This window comes from Rhinolophus sinicus, chromosome 7, assembly GCF_057876585.1.
Source record: "Rhinolophus sinicus isolate RSI-liver-muscle chromosome 7, RSI-T2T, whole genome shotgun sequence".
Taxonomy (NCBI): Eukaryota; Metazoa; Chordata; class Mammalia; order Chiroptera; family Rhinolophidae; genus Rhinolophus; species Rhinolophus sinicus.
The window spans coordinates 8451993-8472217 of record NC_142507.1 but is presented as its reverse complement, the minus strand read 5'-3'; the positions used below and the strand labels follow the sequence as shown (position 1 = coordinate 8472217).

The window sequence follows — 20225 nt, the reverse complement described above, 5'->3', positions numbered from 1 at the left end:
CAACAGCCCTACTAAATGAAGGATGATGTTCATTGGATAGAAAGGTTATATATTTTTCAAAGCATTTATAGGCACACCTCACGTATTAACTCCATCTCAATACCACCATTTTAATATTCTGTATAGTTCATTTCAATATTAACACGACATCTAGATGTAGCATTCATTGGTTGTCTCTAGAATCTAAGCACTATGTTTGTTCTAATTTGAACTACAATCTGGACCTATACGCTCACCACAATTAGCTTTGTGACCTTGGACTATCATGTTTTGTCTTGGAGCCTCATTAAAATGAAAAACAAAATATATTGGCTGATTCAAATGGCAGCTGTAAGAAACTAACGAAACATGCATTTGCAAAAATAGTTGAAATTATGGAAGGACAAAAATTGTCTTTGATGGTCTGATGAAAATGTACTTCCCAATTCAAAATTATACTTGAGATGGATACAGAAATGATACTACATTGACTTAAAAGAAACTTGACACTACATTGACTCAAAAGTAAAATATATTTGATAAGTATGCATCACAATTTAACACACCTAGAGTTCAGATCCTACTGATATACTTCTAAAATTCTAACAGTGGATCTGGGCCAGCTGGTATTCATAGGCAGAATTAATCACAAGCCCTAGTTCATGATGTAAAAGGAGGCTCTGATTAAAAGATTTTCAACAATTCTGCTTGAGTAATAAGTCATGAAATTTTAATTTTTCTCATCCTAAGCTGTCATCTTATACCTGCTTCTCTAAACAGTGAAGCCACAGATCTTATCACGAATAAAGGTCTTGGCATATAAATACGTATCTAGGTAAATGTAAAACATTTTCTATTTAAAAAGACTGAGCATCTAGTACTATAAAGAGGGGGGAATCTAATTCTGGTGCACCTGTCCTATGAGAGAAATAAACACAAAACTTATAGAACAATTTGGTGATTAAGACTGTAAGTTGCATGTCAAAGCAAATTTAAAATTTCCCAGTTTAGGAGAAAGGAAACTTAATATTCCTGAGGGCATGAAAAAAAAAAAAAGTCTTCTCTTTTCAGCTAAAGATTCATTAAGTAGATAAAGAAATTATGTATGTAGGTAATTCGTGATAAGTTACTAAATTGGAGCATGAACAGAAACATGCGTTTCAGGTCAGTCTGGCATTGCATATACTGGTCTGAAAACAGCACATAAATTTCCCCTTCTATCAACAATTACTGATCACCAGAGCTAAAATTTAATGTTTTTATATGGCAGGCAATAAAAAAACCTCAAGGATCCTAAATTAATCTAGTTAATATATTTAGTGCTGATGTGTAATATTTAATGCCTAATCAAAAGCAGCAAAAAGTGAAATCTAGATTTAAGATGCAGCAAGAAAGCTATTTTCTTATTTATGATTCTTCTAATTTAATCATCTATAACATTACAATCTTCGATTTAAGCAACATCCATAAAGACAATCTTGTTTGCTCGTTAAAAAAAAAAGTGGTCAACATCACCTTATGTATACGCAATTTCCTAATATTCTGGATGTGAAATTAAGGCCCAGTAATTTGTGCAAGGTCACACGGCTAATTAGCACAAGATTTCAGACTTTCTAACTCCCAGTTGGTGCTCTAATATACCGAAATACTTCTGGCTAATAAACCTTTTTAAATCAACAAACCATTACTAGGTACAATATTTAAGACTTTAGCCCAGTACGAACATAAAATCTTGGCACGAACACAACTGGCTTGAAATTAAATCAGATTTATATATTGCAAATAAAACACCACCTATATAAAGTGAATGGCATCTATTGATTTCCAGATCGTGTTTTACCAAACTTAGATATAACCAATCAGAAGCTCAACTTGGCACTGCTACGTCTGGATACACCCAAGCTTTGTTAATTTGTATGAAATTTTCTCTATATAGAAAGGAATTACTATAGTTAATTTAAAGTCTTCAATCTTTAACAGCAAGTTCATATTATTTCTCAGAATATTTGCACTATTTTGAAAGAATACTAATTGATAAACTTAGCAAAATGACTCACTAAGATGACAGGTTCATGAATAATAGCAAGTTGTCTCTAAATGTATTTCTCTTTTAACGTGACCTGAATTTACTGGTTATAGTAAATTGTATTTCTCAGTATCAACAAAAGTCTTCAAAAGAGGACTGTTTTCTATCAATAATAATTACATGAAAGAAAAGCATCTAGAACACATAATCTAGACAGTACAAAAATGAAATATTAACTGAATAAAGCAAAGGATTTTGTGGTAATAATTTCTGTGCAGGAAAAAAAATTGAGATTTGCCATAATTTAAAAAAGTAAACTAATTACCAAGTATCAGTGTTAAGGTTTCAATGCTACAAAATTCTGTTAAATTCAACCAAATAAAAATCCCTGCTATTCATTCATACAGTAAGATGTTCCGAAGCAAATAGTTTCGTGAATCCCCAGAAAAAGAAAATTCAGGCTAAAAAGATCAAACACCAAGTGTCCATCAAACCTTTCAGTCAGCAGAGCTTTTATTAACATGCAAGTCTCATTTGCCACAAGATAGACATGTTTTCCTCATCTTTTTTCAGTATTTTAACTTAAGGTTACTTGTGGATCTAACACATAAAGTAACCTACTCAAATCGGTCCGTCCAAGTGAAACTTTATTCTAGTTATCACCTTCACCTTTAAGATCATTTAGGGTTTGTAACTGGCATTATCTGTCACCAAGCAGCGGAGTAAAATTCTTGTACTTGATAATCTTCTATACTAAAATATGTACCAGTATGTCTTAGAAGTTACTAAAATATATGCAATTAACATATTTAACTGCTTTCAATAAGCTGGAAAGTACAATGTTAGGTCTTCTACGAGGAATATTCTTTATAGATCTTAGTTGCTTATGGTTTTTGCAGTTTCCAGAAAAACTGGTCCATGTTAAACCAGTCTTGAAGAACTGAGCCGTATTCATAAACTTAAATTTATAGATCCTATAATGACAACTTTGTTTTACTACTAAGATAGAGACAATAAACCAAACCACAGTGCTGCTTTTTCCCATGCCTAAGCAGAGATGCTCTGTCAGTTTTTCAAAATTTTTTCATCTGCTTAGTAGAAAAGTTAAATGACCTCTTTATAAGGTAGACTTCAGTAGAAGAGCCACAGATTATGGGTCTCCTATTTTTAGGGACATACTTTAATTAATAGAAGATAATTCATATACTATATCAAAGTGCCTATAAGATTTGCACTGCATCTCTCCATCTGGTTTTCATGTTTTATAACATTGCAGTTAGATGCAGGAAGACTAGAACAGTTCAGAAAAGTCTAGCTTTTAAGATCTGGATAAAGTTCATAGTGAGTCTTTTAAGACATAGTTAAATAATCAGAAGTGTAATCACAACAAGAGACTATGTAAAAATAATGAATATTGCAAAGGAAGCTTTATAGTCAATGAAAGTACAGTACTTTGGATTGGCCAAAATGTACAGTGCACATGAAATCAAGGTCATGTAGTTTACTGGTTGACCACGTGGCTACAGTTCAAGAAGTCAGTGCTCCAAAAGCTGTACCTAGGAATCGTCCAAAATTGCTTTTAAATAAAGTTCTAAAATTGTAGCAACAAACAAAAAGACAAGATACACTTAAACAATACTGCAGTTTATCAAAAGACACATAAGAAATTTCAACTCTTATGTCTTTGACAGTTATAAAAATCAATATTTGGCTAAGTTATAAACATGTTTATGATGCAATTATTTGCATAATTCTAGTAATGCTAACGACGGCTATAAGATCAGAATAGGTTTTTAAAAAAACACTAAAAACATAAAAATACGTAGCCCCATTATTTACCTGTAGAACGTGTTCATTTATGCCTGAATTTCAGTATTTACTGTTATCACCACCACTCTAATTTTAAAAAATCACATCCAAAGGATAAGGCAAAACTATCTACGAACTGGCATATTTGTTTATTTCTCAATTTGTGAAAATGTCCTTAATTTGTTGATGCAGCAAACAAATTTCAACTCTGATTGCTATGCAAAAGAACAGAAGATAACCTGCACCGCAATGAACTTTCAAGTTCAACTGCACACAGGCAACATGCTATATATGAAAAAATTACTAACTGAACTACAGGTATTAAATACTGAAAAAAGTTAACAGTTTATTATAATTTATTTTATTTAACAATCTAGGAAGTTCGCAGCCATCAGCAGTTCCAGTGCAATTTCAGGTGCAATTGGGAACTCAGGGATCTCCGTGGAGCTGTTAGTGTAGCGAACCTTGTAAGTAAAATACATGCACACTTTTGATAGCACATGTGAAGGGATCTCTCTAAAATTGACTTCATTAGTTTCATTCTCAGCAAATTGACCTGTAATACAAGAAAAGAAGTATGTTTGTTGCAGGCTGAATTGTGTTCCTCCAAAATTCAGATGTTGAAATCCTCACCCCACCCCCGGTACATCATGACTGTATTTGGAGACAGGGTCTTTATTTTTGCTTTTCTGTTCAGGAAGCATTTTAAAAATATGGAGCGCTGAACAAATTTGTATGTCATCTTTGGGCAGGGGCCATGCTATTCTTCTCGTTCCAATTTCAGTACATGCACTGCCAAAATGAATTGGAGACAGATTCCTTATTAGGTAATTAAGGAAGGCAAAACGGGGTTATCAAGGTGGGCCCTAATTCAGTGTGACTGGTGACCTTACAAGAAGAGATTAGGTCACAGACACAAACGGAGGGAAGACCCTGTGAAGACACAGGAAGAAGACAGCCACCTAGGAGAGGCCTCAGAAGGAAGCAACCTTGCCGACACCTTGATCTTGAATTTCGACCCTTTAGAACTATGAGAAAATTAATTTGTTGTTTAAATCACTCAGCCTATGGTACTTTCTTATGGCAGCCCAAGCAAATATAACATGAAATGAATAAACCAACAAGCATGAAACAAAATATCTAACTCTGATTTCTGAGTATAAACATAAAAAAATCTTTATTAAGATAGCATTTGAGATTCACGGAGATTGAATTTTAAAATCCTAATTCTCTCCCAGAAGTCTGGACACTCAAGTAGCTTTTCCTAAGAATCTTGCCGGCAGGATCCCTGGAGGATGAGCAGGACGTAAAAAAGCGCAATCTTTCAGAAGACTCAGCTTAGGGAATCAAGTGTATCAGCAGCCCTGAGCTACACTGAACTGCCATGTAAAAATAAATCATAAGCGAAATACTATTTTAAAAATCTTTTCAGGAAGGTATATCTACTGCTTCCTCCTTTAGTTTTTAAAAATATGATCACGTGAATGAGCTCTGCTTATAAGACACTTCCCTTTACATACTAACACTTCATCAAGTTTTCAGTGGTCTCTCAAAATTTCTTTCCCTATATACTAGGTTGGTGCAAAAGTTAACTGCGGTTTGAAAGGTTAAAAATAATCGCAAAAAACTTTTTTAGTCATTGTGTGTTGGATGGGGGTGGGGTGGAGAGAAAGGAGATCGGGATTCACAGCAACAGGTAACTTTTGGTTTGCCAATAAGTAAAATCCTCTTTCTTGAATGTATGCACGAAATATCAGGCACTTATTAAGCCTTGAGACTAGACAAACATTAGGATTTTTTTTTTGGAGGAGAAATTCATATCACACAAAATTAACCGTTTTAAAGTGTACGTATATATTCGTGTTGCGCAACCACCCCCTCTATAGTTCCAAAACGTTTTTATCACCCCCAAATAAAAGCTTGTACCTTTTAAGCAACTACTCCCCATTTCCCCACCCCAAGCCTTTGACAGACACCAATGTCCTTTCTCTCTCCATGGATTTATCATGCTGGATATTTCATTCAAACGGAATCCTAGAACATGCGCCGTTTGGGTCTGAGTTCTTTCACTGAGTATCATGTTTTGAAGGTGCAGCCATATTGTAGCAACGTATCAGTACTTCAATCCTTTTTATGCAAACATTCGTTTTGGACTGAAAGTGTGATCTTCAAGACAAAGCTCTTATTCCTAAATTAAAGGAGATCAACTAAAATTTTCTTGGTGTCCATGATTTTCTTCCCCTAAAGTATATCCTGGCTCTGTCCAGTTTAAAAGTCTAAAAGCAAGTCAACCCGGGAGCAATGAGTCCTGCTAGTATCCAGACTGGGGTCTCCAAGTACCATTTTCCTAAAAGAAAACAGGGCTCTTTGGAAAAAGGGCCGTTTTCAGGACACAAATGTACAAAATGAGCCTGAAAAAGCTTGTTAGTATGGAAGTAGTACAGCTGTCCAAGACCAATGGAGCCATGTCAAAAGGACACAGGAGCCCATGTGGTGTGGCTTTCTGGCATAAAAATGGAGCAAATGGAGCAATTTGAACACCAGTGAGAATGACTGCACTGGACTGAAAACCATCCAATATATAAAGTCATGAATTGATAGTAATACACACACACACACACACACACACACACACACACACACCCCAAACACAAATCAAAACAAAACACACTTTCCTATTGGAGGATGCTGGAGAACCAATTCCCTACTCTGAAAAACTATATGTAAAGGGAAAAAATTCGAGCATTTATCTTTCCTATACAGACTGTATTTCAGGGTAACCAAATAGTCATTTAAAGGAGAATTCTAATTAGTAATAGAAGATATTATAGAATTAGAAAATCACTGTTGTTTTCCAAGTGAATTAAATCTCAACAATAGTCACAACAAATGCTAAAACCATTACATGAAAGTCTGACTGGGGAATTGTTCACGGATCCATCAGCTCGATAAACCTGGGAACCTCTAATCAACCGTGACACTGCTAAAAGATATGTTACAATAGGATACAATAGTACCTATAAAGTATTCTTGCCTAGCAAAATGAACCAGATTCTAATCAAGCCTCTATAATTCTATAATTATGAGTTTACAAGATGAAACATTAAATCTAATCAGGATGAGGTATTATACAAATAACCTTGTTTCTTGATAAAACTGATGGTCTAGGAAAAAGGGAGGGCGCAGGGGGGACAATCATAGATGTTGTAAGTGAAATGACGCAATATCAGAGATATGCTTGAAATACTCTTTAAAAAAGTGAGGCTAATTCGTGAAACAAGATTGGCATTAACGTTGACAACTACTAATGCTGGTTGATGGGTGGTGCATGGAGATCTATTACACAATACTCTCTACTTCTGTGTATGTTTTAAAACCTCCACAGGAAAAAATATAGTCAAAACAATGTTGAAAAAGAAAGAAAGTCCCAATTTCAAAACTTATTACAAAGCTACAGTAACCTAAACAGTGTGATACTTGGTATAAGGACACATATGTAGATCCACGGAAGAGATTTGAGAGCCCAGAAATAAGCCCCACATCTATGGTCAACTGATTTTCAACAAGGGTATCAAGATGATTCAACAGGGTAAAGAATGGTTTCTTTAATAAATGGTACCAGTGTGTCCACATGCAAAAGAATAGTTAATCATTACCTCATACCATATACAAAAATTAAATTAAAATAAAAAACCTAAATTTAAGAGTTAAAATCACAAAACTCTTATAAGAAAACATAGGGGTAAATCTTCACAACACTGGACTTGGCAATGGATTTTTAGACAGGACTCCAAAAAAATACAAACACCAAAAGGAATGAGAGATTAATTGGGCTTCATCAAAATAAAAAACTTTTGTTCATCAAAAGACAATATTAAGGGGCCGGCCCGGTGGCTCAGGCGGTTAGAGCTCCATGCTCCTAACTCCGAAGGCTGCCAGTTCGATTCCCACATGGGCCAGCGGGCTCTCAACCACAAGGCTGCCAGTTCAATTCGAGTCCCGCAAGGGATGGTGGGCAGCGCTCCCTGCAACTAAGATTGAACACGGCACCTTGAGCTGAGCTGCCGCTGAGCTCCCGGATGGCTCAGTTGGTTGGAGCACGTCCTCTCAACCACAAGGTTGCCGGTTGGACTCCAGCAAGGGATGGTGGGCTGTGCCCCCTGCAACTAGCAATGGCAACTGGACTGGAGCTGAGCTGTGCCCTCCACAACTAAGACTGAAAGGACAACAACTTGACTTGGAAAAAAGGCCTGGAAGTACACACTGTTCCCCAATAAAGTCCCAATAAAATATTTTTTATTTATTTATTTAAATAAAAAATAAAGACAATATTAAGAAAAATACACCCTACAGAATTGGAGAAAATATTTGCAAATCATATATCTGGTAAGAATCTGGTGTCCAGAATTTATAAAGAACTCTTATAACCCAACAACAAAAAGACAGACAAACCAATCAAGAAATGGACAACAGACTTCAACAGACCTTTCTTCAAAGAGTATATAAATGACCAGAGAGCACATGGAGAGATAATCAGCATCATTAGGGATTAGGGAAATGCTAATTAAAACCACAATGAAATACCACTTCACACCCATTATGATGGCTAGAAAAAAAATTGCAAATAGAAAGGGTGAGTGAGGGTGTGGCGAAAAATCACATGAGGAACCTCATACATTGCTGGTAGGAATGTAAAGTGGTTCAGCCACTATGCGGTTTGGCATTTCCTCCAAAAGTTAAACACAGATAGGATTACCATATGCTCCAAAAATTCCAATCCTCAAGAAAATTAAAAAAAAAAAAATTACCTCAAAGAGACAAAGAAAATGTAAGAATAGATATTCGGGAGTTGGTAAGTTCGACAGATAAACTTTGCAGTATGTAACTAAGAGCACAAATCGCCAGAGTCCTGTGCTGAAGAAGCTGACTGTGGAAACTGACCTAGGGAAACGACCCTTCCTATTACAAAACAATCAGATTGGTCTAATTGAAACTAAGGTATAAATAGTTGAACATAGGTAATGGCAGAAACCAACTTTTTCCCAATCATGCTATGTTCAGTTACTGTCTCTTTCTTTAAATGTTATGAGTAATTTAATTCAACAAAAATACGTTCATCAAACATTACAAGTGAAAGATGTATTAAGAGAAAATAAAGAAATGTTCCTACCAGGGCCACTCAACATGGCTTTTATTGTTCCTGATGTTAATGCATGTTCTCTTTTTACAATAAACTCATGACCATCCGAAGATATCAACTTGACATACATGGCATCAGGGCCTTCACAGCCACCATAGGTTTTCTCTTCTCCATCTAAAGCAAAGCAAGTAGTAAAATGACTTTTGAATCACAAAATGAATTAAAAAATAAACAGGTTTACCAAGGTAAACATTTGAGGAACTCAGACCAGAAACATTTCTGGAGGGCAACAGTGACCAAGATTTTAAAGCTTATTATTCTCTACATATTTTCCACTGTCAGAATCGAGTGTCCAGAATTTATAAAGAACTCTTACAATTCAACAACAAAAAGAAAAACAACTCAATTACAAAATGGGCAACAGACTTCACTAGACATTTCTCCAAAGAAGATATATAAATGGCCAGAGAGCACACGAAGAGATATTTAGCATCGTTAGTCACTAGGCAAATGCTAATCAAAATCACGACGAGATACCATGTGTTTATTCTCTATACATTTTCCTATGTCAGAATAAACTCTACATTCGAGGATGATACTTCGGATGAAAATTCACCAGTAGTTTTCAAGTATTAACAATATTTTTTGTGAACACAGCAGCACATTCAAATCCGAAGACTAAGGCAAAATACTCAAATAGTAAACTTTAATTATATCACCTGAAACAGTCATTTTAAAAATAAGGGGGTCGGCCAGTGACTCAGGTGGTTGGAGCGCCCTGATCCTAACTCCAAGGTTGCCGGTTCGATTCCTACATGGGTGTGAGCTGCGCCCTCTACAGCTAAGATTGTGAACAACGGCTCTCCCTGGAGCTGGGCTGCCTTGAGCAGCCAGAGGTCGGCGTGAGCTGCTGTGGACTGCTGAATGCTGTCGTGGGCTACCATGTGCCACCGTGAGTGACCTGCAACCAACCATTGTGAGCTGCCATGGGTTGCTGTGTGCTGCCATGAGTGGCCGGCAGCCGATGAGAGCTACCGTGAGCTGCTGTGAGCAGCCGACCTACAAATGGTGACCGACTGCCTCAGCCAGGGAGTGCGCAAGGCTCCTAACACCAGCAGGGGCCAGGGAGCTGTGTCCTACACAACTAGACTGAGAAACAACAGCTTGAACCGGTGTGAGGGGGAGAGATGGAAGAAGAGGGGGCAAAAATTTAAAACAAAAACAAGATGCATCGTGTGTTTATGAATGAATGTTTACATGTCATGTGAGAGCAACTTCTTTTGACAAGCCCAAAGTCTAAAAGTTAGGGCTTCCTTTACTTAGCTTTTACTCTTGATCCATCAAATTGATGATAAAAATATTGTATTGTTCAGTTTAAATTACTGCATGACGAAAGTAATAAATACAGACAAATGGCAGTCTTTAAAAATTCACAGTAGAGGTGAGGAGATGGAGCATAGATGTTACTCTCTACCAGCTGCCGCCATCGCTTCCACGCTAGCTTCAGCCACAGGAGCCAGCTCAATATAACTTCGGGGGGGAGTAGAAATGTTTGTACATCCTTTTAAGAGCTTTTCCACATACATAAGTTTTACAATATGGTACTGACAGAATTTGAATTTTTATGATTACCCCTATCTGATAGAAAGTATCTTATGGCTGATTCTAAAAATTCCAGAAGCCTTAGAAAGGATAAGTACAGAGGATGCAGCTGAAGTGATAATCAGCCACAATCCATTTACTCATTTATTTCTCAATAGTTAAATCCCTAAAATTAAGATGAATAAATATAAAAAACACTCTTGTACCACTGTTACCAAAAATGTTCAATCTGAATTTAATAGGAGGAAACTGACACAAATCTAAATTTAAAAATGGAAGACCTCATTCCTCACTGACCCCTCCCAATAGGGAACTGTTTAAAGGAGACTAAAGAGACAAATTAATACAATAAGTAATCCCTGATTAGATGCTGTATTTAAAATAATAAACCTGTAACGAACACTATTGAAACAAGAAGAAAACCTAGAATATGGATTGGATACAGGCCAAAGTAGTTAGGTGTGTACAACTAAATCTTAAATGGTACATAATATGTATGTGCGTGTGTGTATGTGTGCATATAACACACACAGAGGGAAAGAAAATGTGGCAAAGCATTAACAACTGGTAAAGGCTATGTAGTGTATTATTCTTGAATTTTCCATTATAAAAACCTGGGGAACTCATAAAGACGCAAGTAACTTCTAAATTATAGACTACCCAAGCCTACAGATTCTGAGCCGTTTTTGCCAACTTCTGAGAACAAGAATAAAAATCATTATCATTTATTTAAATTTGCATTGCTAGTAATTTTTTTTTTTTGCAAGCTGTACAGTTTTATATGTCTGTTAGGAAAATTTTCTAATATCTTAAGGTACAATTAATTACTCACTAGGAATCACAAATTATATTTGGCACAATAACATTACTGATCTGTCGTTCAGGAATATATAGTAAAAATAAGCCGTTGATTTAAACAATGACTTTTGGTCTAGTCTGACCATTTTCTTACTTGCATTCACAGAAGTTCTATCTTTTGAGAAGAAAAACCGGCGTCTACTAGTTGAAATACTTACTCGTTATTTTCTTATGAAACTTACCCATTATGTTCTTACGAAATTCTACTTTGCTTCCACAGGAAGTTTAGTAGTTTCCTGAAAGTATAACAGTGCTATATTAAGAATAATGCTGAAATAACATGTTTTCACCCATTATTATTTAATAATGTCCTTGGTGTTACAAGTTTAAGGTCTCTTTCGCCCCCCACGCCCCCACCCCCATGCAAGTTTCCCAGCCACTGCAATATGGAATAGTATCAAGTTTCTCACCATCTGAGACATGATGACCATTTCCAGGGCAATAGTCTAAATACAGACTTGTTCTTTTCTTTGGTTTTCCTTTAAGGCAAATTTTCTGACACCCGTTTAAAAATACAGATGCTGTTCCTTAGGACCTGAACTGAGCTCGAAGGAGACCCTTGGCCTTGATCGTCTTTGTGTACTGTATCTACTTGATACCAGTTCACACTAAGGCAAGAATCTGCTGAATGAATGACGTGATAAATCCAAGGGTATGAAGAAGGGATGGAACAATACTTTAATATACTGTATTGTTCCATCCCTTCTGCATGGAGGTAAGCAAAGTTCTGAAATTTAACCGTCGCGTGGGACAAAAATTTCTAATTTTTTGAGAAATCTTAAATTTGATGAAGGAAAAGGGTCCGTGCTTTCAGTAATCTGTATTTTAACAGCATTTCTTCAAAGGAGGATTTTTCTTAATACCAATATTTCTTATGTTTCAGGAAAAACAGCATATCCTAATTATCATATTCTCTAAGAAATTCTAGCGCAATATTTTAATTCTAGCCTTAAGGGAAGAGTCAAGAAAACAAACCATGACGTTTTAGAGCAAGAGAGGAACTTGGAGATAACCTGTGTAATCCCTCACCTTAAAAAAATGGTAACATCACTGACGTATACAAAGGCAGAATGACTCGTCCCAGGTAGTGACAAGAGTGGGAGTGGAAACGAAATCTGTCAGCCTAGACCGTGGCTAAGGATGGAGGGAGATATTTAAAGCACCATTTCTAATGTGAGATTAGGGCAGCAGTGGCAATGTAACATCATTACCAACAATTTGAGGGCCTCCTAAGCAGTAAACACGGCACTAAACACCTTACGTACGTTATCTTATTTTAAAAAGACACTTTCACAAGGGAATTATGATTTCCATTTTAAAGATGCGGAAGTACTACGAGGCTGCTACTTGTTCTTGGCGTCTACAGCTTCAGCGACAGCGCGAGGATTGCAACCAAGGTTGGTTGGTTTTACAACCCGTACTCCCTTCCATTATTTCACACTGCGATGGTAAAAAAAACTCTGGTTCCAGTTGAAACCTCTTTCCCATTTCTGCTAAGAGCTGCTGATATAAATGCTTAGCTCATTCTCTAAAATTTGAAAACAGTAGTATGTCATTGTATGATAATAGTAGGCAATTAAAAATCCATCAGTCATTATTATTTTCTGTTCATACGGCTTTCTAATCATTCTAAAAATACAAAAATAAAAAAAAATAAAAATAAAAAAGGACAAAATGCTAGAAAAGCTAGAAGGACAAGAATTTCAAGTACCAACTTTTTTTCTATCGGGAAAATTTCCAGAGCAAAACACCTAGAATGTTTGCTTAACTAGCAGCAGCTAAGCAACCATACAAAGTCACATCTTGGAAGCCCTTTGGGTAGCAACAGTTTCTCTACAGACTTCTTAATATAGTAAATCAATTCTACCATTTATACAAGGGTTGGGAGGGGGGACACTCACCATCACTAACAACGAAAGAGTAAATCAGCAGTAAGAGTGAAGAGCAATTGCTAAGTAGAAGCTAAAAATATTTGAAATATGATGAAATTTGGACTTATCCCACAAATTTCCTATAGAAATCTAAGTTTAGGGTGGCAAAACAACTCAGACTGAACATGTGACCATCTGGTCCATAATTGAGCTAAGTTCTGGGAATATGAATTAGGTAGGAAAAGCGAGTGGTCAGGGGCCGTGGAAAGCAAGCCGAGGCAGAAGACACAGCATGAACAAAGGCCTGAGATGTCACTGTGCTTTTGGAGTACTGTGTGTGTATATATATAAACATTACTCTTCTATGTTTTTTTATTTTTTGGTAACAAACAGAAATTCAGGTGAGCCGAGGGCCTACACTGAAATCAGGTTTGAATCTAGTGTCATCGAACACTGAAAAGACCATTGAACCGCCCAACCTATTTCTGATTTGAAATGTTATCCTCATCATAAACTGGATTGCTCCACGGACTTCTACCACATTCTGTTTGTCAATCTGTTTGTGCCCCACCGACATCTCCAGTTTCACTTACAATCGTGTGATAAACATGTTTTGCTCAATGGTTGGGCAAGTCCCACTTTGGTTATTATACCTTCCTTACTAGGTTTACTTTTGGGTATAGTTTCTATTATGAATGGGATCTGTTTTCCTACTATACTTTCTGAAAGGTTATTACGAATGTTTTTAAAGAAAAGCTTTTAAGTTCAGTTCATTGGTTTTATATCCCATCATCTTTGCAGAACTCTCTTAATAATCCTAACAGGTTTTCAGTTAATTTGCTTGGATTATTTAAGTAGATGATAGCAACCACTGCAAATGGTATTCTTTGTATCTTTTTTGTTCTTTTACATTGTTTTTTGTTCTTTTACATTGGGCATACACTTGGAAAAAATGTTAGACGTCTGACATCACTCACAAAATACACTGCAGATTAAAGTGCCAAATATAAAACCACAGAACTCTGGAAAATAGCAGGAAAAAAATACAAATAGCTCAAGACCTGTAAAAATGCTTGGTCCCAACGGTAAAATGCACACCTAAGCACTGAAGTTTAAGTTTTAACCAGTGTTGCTGAGAATCAGTGTTGGCAGGGAGGGGAAATGGGCGACACCAAGTAAATGGCACGACAGTTTTGGACGCAGCCGCAGACTCATCCAGAGGCTCGGCGTTCTCCTGGTATCTACTCAGAGAAACACGAGCATCACGTGCAAAGGCGAGTAGGTTCTTCACCACGATATGTGTATCAATGAAAAACTGAAAATACCTTCAAAGGTTCACCAATCAGGGAGGGAGCTAAATTAATATAGTGTATCTACACTTATAAAATATTATGGGGCATTGAAAGGAACGTTAAATCTATTTACAACGACATGGAAATACCAAGATTAACTCTTCATTTTTTAAAAAGCAGATTAAAATGATAGGTACAGCTCGATGCTATGGAAAATAAGTGGCTTGCCTATTTATCTGTTTTATGCAGATCAATAAATGCAAAAACTGCACATTCAAAAGTGTAACTATGATTTAAAACTGACTTTTAAGAAGAAATGAGTGTGTGGAACCAAGCCGCTCATACAGAGAACTGATGATTAGTTTTTAACGATACGTAAGAATATGGTTAATTTGGAAAACAAAGTAAATTACATTAACCCCCAATCATCTCCTGTTCAGGCCTATCTGAAGAGGCTTTGGCTATGGGATACACATTGAAAGAAGTTAGGACACGTTCCAATTTGTACTAACATCAAAATATCCTGCCTAAAAGGTGCTTATAGTGTCACTGAATTCATGTCCCTCAGGATGAGTTAAGATTCTCCTTCTGGCCTTTTCCATTTATAACAATGCTCCCAGATTTCCTCTTTGTAGACAGTCTTAATATTTTTAGCAAACAGGGTACCCTTCCCTATCTATCCTGCGGAATTCATAGTTTTCTTCGCTATTAGCTACAAATGCTTCACAGCTGCCTCACGTCTTTTTAGATCTCCGTGTCACCCTAAGTAGCTGTAAGTTTCCACAAGGCTGGGAGGCTCTCTGTGACCCACATATCCAGCCCAATGGCAGTCACGTGGTCCTGTGACCGAGGGCGGCCTCCTACAATGAAGTCCGTGCCCCAGATACAGTCCCAAGGAAACACAGTTATTCAATGGCATGATGCTTGTGACCGAGATTGATGCTTTTCATGTTTTTCCCTGGTGCTGGCATGTAACAAACTTAGAACTTTTAGACAACCACAATGTAAACTGTTCGTTCTAGGAAACATCTATTTAAGTTTACTGAAATATTTTGGGTTATATTAAGGGGAAAGAGTGCCTAAGGAAGGAGATGTTATTCCATCTTTCACAGCAGAATTTAGTTAATATGAATTCTAATTCAAACGGTTTTATTTTATTTTAAAGAAGTCCAGGGCATAGCTACATTTTATGAAATTACAACATAAACATGAGCCTCGCAATCTTGGACTCAGGACCAACAATTGATAATTATAATGCAAGTGTATGAGACATGTATTCCTATACACGACGTCTGGAATTTCCTGTTTCATAGAATTCAGTTATCTCAGCATTTCTATCTTGACGCCCAGAATATGTTAAGTGATATAAGACTTCTGTTTCACCTCCCAAATGAGGAAACTGGGCTAAACTGGGTCTAAAAGTCCCTTCCAGCTCTGCCATTTCATGACCGAATCCATCTGAAATCCATCCTCCCTCTACAACAAATATCCGTGACTCCCGATTTCCCATCGTTATTAGGCAGAGTCGCTCTCACACAGCACGCAGACCAGGGCTCCAGGGCGATGTCCTGGCCGATGCTCTGTTTCACTCCTGTAAATTAATCTCCCTCAGACAATGACCTCCAAGCACCTTTGTCTTGGTTTAAAAATTGTAAGCAAATACTCCCACTATATAGTTGACTATAGGCTCTATAATTATAAAATAATTTAAAAGAACCTTTAGAATGATGTGCTAAAAATATGGAAACTATAAAGTAAGTTCGGACCTGGCTTCATCCCACTGTTCCGAGTTCACTGGGAATGGCACACGCGCGTCTCGTCCGCATACGCCTTACTCCCTGCCCTCTCCTGTGAGGCACATACCCACCCAAATCCCAACTCCGCCCAGCTCAGGCCACAACCAGACCGACGCATGCGGCTGGAGAAAAGGCACAACCGTGTGGACGGGCCTTAACTGTAAAGAAAGGTATGTCCACACATTTCAAATGGACCCTTGGCATTGTAGTGGCCCTCCTGGTAACCTGGCTTTTCTGAGAAAATTTCCAGCTTCTCCTTAACCTCCAACACCCCTTTCCTCCCTGCTTTGACAACTTCACTTATTTCATCAAGAAAACAGAAACAGATCACTTCAATTGCCTTGTGTTTCCTACTTCTTCTTCCCTGCATGTATCTGCGCCTGTTTCTTCCCTGCATGTCCATCCCCGTTTCAAAGGTTGACTAGAAACCATTCTTCTATCCAAGGCCAACCTCTCCACGTACGCACACCTATCGAAGGACTTTGTCCTGCCATTATTCCCATCAGCTTCAAAATGCTGCTAAGGCCATCACTATCACCCCCTTCTTAATCCACTCTGATCTGACTTTTGGCCCACCAGTTCACTTAAAGGGCTCTTATCAAATTTCAACTACTTTAAAATTTGGTTACATGATCAATTTGAATCCACCTTACTCGCAGCAGGGTTTTAGTTAAGTACTCTCTCCTTCCTGAAACATTTTCCTCCCTTAGAATACAGATGCCACACCCCGTTTTCTGCTCCATCACCGTGTGCTCCTCTTCTAACCAGAATGCTCCCAGGCATCTGCCCTCCTCTCTGTGAACACTGCCCACCTGACGTGCACAGGTTCAAACACCACCTGTAGCAGGGCTCCCGGATGACCTCCCCAGCCCAGCATCTCTGGTGAGAAACAGGCGTGCATATACGGCCTGGCCACGGCACATGCTCTGAGCTGCATACGAGTTAACAAACTCAGGACATTCCACACAGAACTTCTGAGTCAGCCCTCAGGAACCCGTGCAGCTCCCCAGCCTTCGTTTCAGTAAATGGCACTACTGTTCACTCAGGTGCTAGGGCAAGACAGTTGCTTTCTTAAAACAAAAACAGAAAAGAATTGTTTTTTGGTCCTGGGTGGTGAAGGCAAGACCCATGTGGCGCCCTCTTCAAATTACGTCCCCATTCCGACCACTTCGCACTAACTCCCAGCTCTGTATCTCTCGTCCACACCACCATTTCTCCATCAGACTGCACGAGCCTCCTTAGGAGCTGGTTTCCCCACTTGTCTCCAACCTAGTCTATTCGCCACCCAGCAATTAGTCATAAAAAGCCTAAATCAGATGTCACTCCCCTGCACAAAATCCTCTAACAGCTTCCCATTACAGACAGAAAAATGACTATCCCGTTCCCCCTTATTCAGTCGTTGTTCACCACTCTGGCTTCACGTCCCATCAGTCTTCACTACACACCAGCCACTGGACATCAGTATTAGAACAGGTCAAGTTCATGCCTCCCTTAAGGTCTTTGCATTTGCAGTTACTGCTATCTTTAATTTCTTCCCTCACATCTCCTCATTATTTAGGTCTTCGGGCAAAACATCATTTCCTCAGAGGTAGGTCTTCTTTGATTACTTACCTATCAAATTTAGACACCTCCACCCTAGTCACTCAAACTTAATCTAACACTAGTCTTGCTATATTGTCTTTCACGCTTATCACCACTCGAAACTTTATTTGCTTGCTTATTGTATATTCTCTTTCCTCACGCTCTATCAGGGCAGACCTAGTATGGTGTTTAGCATATACCAGGTGCTCAACAAAAATGTCTTTAACCAATGGTACTATTGTTTCCTTAATCACCTAGGCCTGAAATTTCAGGCATCACTGGATGGGCTGTTTCAGATCTTATGAACAGGAAACATTAGAACAGGTTAACTAAAATGCATTAACACCCATTAGTGTAAAATTTTGGTGTTACACCCACTGCGAAGATTTTCCTGATTATTTTCTAGTACTAAAAAATCTACCAAAAAACCCCAAACAAGAATTTTGTAAGACATAAACTAATATTACTTTAGAACTTGATTTATAAGTCTGACTGTAATTCTGACTACAAACTATTGCTTAATTATATTAAAAATAAGGTAATGAAATTGGCACCCTCCATTTGAAATAAATTTCTATGATAGGAAAGGTAGATAATTAGATAAATCTCATACATAAGGAAAAAAGGATATTCATTTAAAAATTAAGGATGACCCCCAAAATCCCTGGCAATGAATAAATATCCACGATGACTGGGGACTAGAGCTGTTTCCTTGCTATTGTAGCTCCCGAATGAATGAATCCACGTGTAAACTGTGATTCAGCATCATGAATTATAATGTAAACGAGATCGGAGATTTATCCTTTCAGTCCACTAAACAGAAAAGGAGGCAATTTGGGGATCAAAAAGCAAACCTGGCGTTTTCAAAATGAGGTTTTAAAACTCTGAAGGATGTCGGTGGTGTTCTATACTGAAGGCGACGCAGAGCAGAAGTACTCCCACTAAGGACTCCACTCCACAGCTATGTTACTAGAGGTTTTAGTTCTATATATAAAAAAACTCAATGGCCACTGTACTTTGACCCTAGATACCTCCTTTCAGACAAAACTGGGTGGTAGACGCACCGCAGCTCCGAACCACCAGCCGGGCAGAGATCACCCACTAAGTTGCCCAGGAGGTAAACTTCCCGGGGTCCCGGAGCAGGAAAGAGCCAGGGCCCTCTCCTACGACTTAGGGGCTGCCTCCAAAAAAAAAAAAAAGGACGACTCTCAGTGCACACGAGGAAAGCAATGAGGAAAAGCGACAGGGCTGCCATGGCCCCCCGACTCCACCCTCCCGCGCAGCCCCGAGAAGGCCCCGTCTCCCCGGCCGCCGCCCCTCCTCCCACCCTCTCCCGAACCCACCGAGCGGCGCAGGAAAGGTCCCGCCGCCCTCTGCTCCCCTCCCCCAGAGCAGGAGCTGAGGAGGCCCGGGGAGGCTGAGCGCTTCCGTTCCTTCCCCGCCCAAATGGGAAGGGGTGGGCAGTGGGGCAGCGAGCGCGCCCACTACGAGCCTCCCTCGTCCTCCACGCGGAGCCGGAGTTCCGTCCCCACACTCCAGCCCGAGACTCACTCGTCAGCCCCGCAGCCACCGCAGCCACCGCACTGGGTCCCCGCGCACCGCCACAGCCCCCACTCCAGGGCCGCCCCCCCACCCCCAGATGCCTGCCGCCGTAGGTTCCGGGGCAATCGGAGGAATCACTTCCGTCGGGTCACGGGCGCTTTCTACGACGCGCGGGAGATCTGTACCTGGCGAGGCGGGCACGCCCTGAGTCAGCCGCCCACTTCCGTCCACAGGAAATGCGCAGCAGCCCCTGCCTTGTCCCAGTGCCACAGTACCACAGGCCAGCGTGGGGAAACCACGATCGCGGACAAATCTCAACCAGTCTGGTCCTAGGTCTGGTTCCCAGCGTGCAGCGCCCACCCCGATCCAATTTCCCCAGGGACAGCCAAGGACAGCATCCTCAAAGAGATGCTCGGGGCCCGAGCAGCACTGCATCCTGGGAGTTGTAGTTTCTTCGGCGGGTCTGTCCGCGTTTGGCCGAGGCAGACTGCATCCTGGGACTTGTAGTTTCTCTCGCTGGGTAAGCTTTCTGGTAATTTTAGAGGTCGTCTCTACCTCTCCTTTGGGGGTTCTCCTGGAAGTTGGAGACTGTCTGCAGAGGAAAGATTGAAAAGTAGGAGTGCGGTTTCTATGCTAACAAGATCGTGCAGCAGCATCTGCCTTTTGTGAAAAGTTGCAGTGCGTGTGGAAGAGCATCACAACTGCTCGCGCAATCGGCTGGCCTCATTT

The 20225-nt window shown here is 39.2% G+C and overlaps 1 protein-coding gene and 1 pseudogene across 3 annotated transcripts; both read right to left on the bottom strand.

Moving 5' to 3' along the window:
* Window positions 1-3404: 3404 nt before the first annotated feature.
* On the bottom strand, window positions 3405-19885 carry ELOC (elongin C). 3 transcript variants are annotated; one of them, XM_019725842.3, is made up of 4 exons: window positions 19682-19885; window positions 11597-11650; window positions 8985-9128; window positions 3405-4370 (listed from the first exon to the last, which is right to left on the bottom strand). In XM_019725842.3, the coding sequence occupies exons 2-4, from the start codon at window positions 11598-11600 to the stop codon at window positions 4180-4182; spliced, it is 339 nt and encodes a 112-aa protein (XP_019581401.1). In that variant the 5' UTR covers window positions 11601-11650; window positions 19682-19885; the 3' UTR covers window positions 3405-4179. The 3 variants fall into 3 exon arrangements, with proteins under 3 accessions (XP_019581401.1, XP_019581396.1, XP_019581402.1); XM_019725837.3 differs by lacking the exon at window positions 19682-19885 and adding an exon at window positions 19506-19636; XM_019725843.3 differs by lacking the exon at window positions 19682-19885 and adding an exon at window positions 19298-19370.
* LOC141568712 (U6 spliceosomal RNA) lies at window positions 4522-4618 on the bottom strand (annotated as a pseudogene).
* Window positions 19886-20225: the final 340 nt, after the last annotated feature.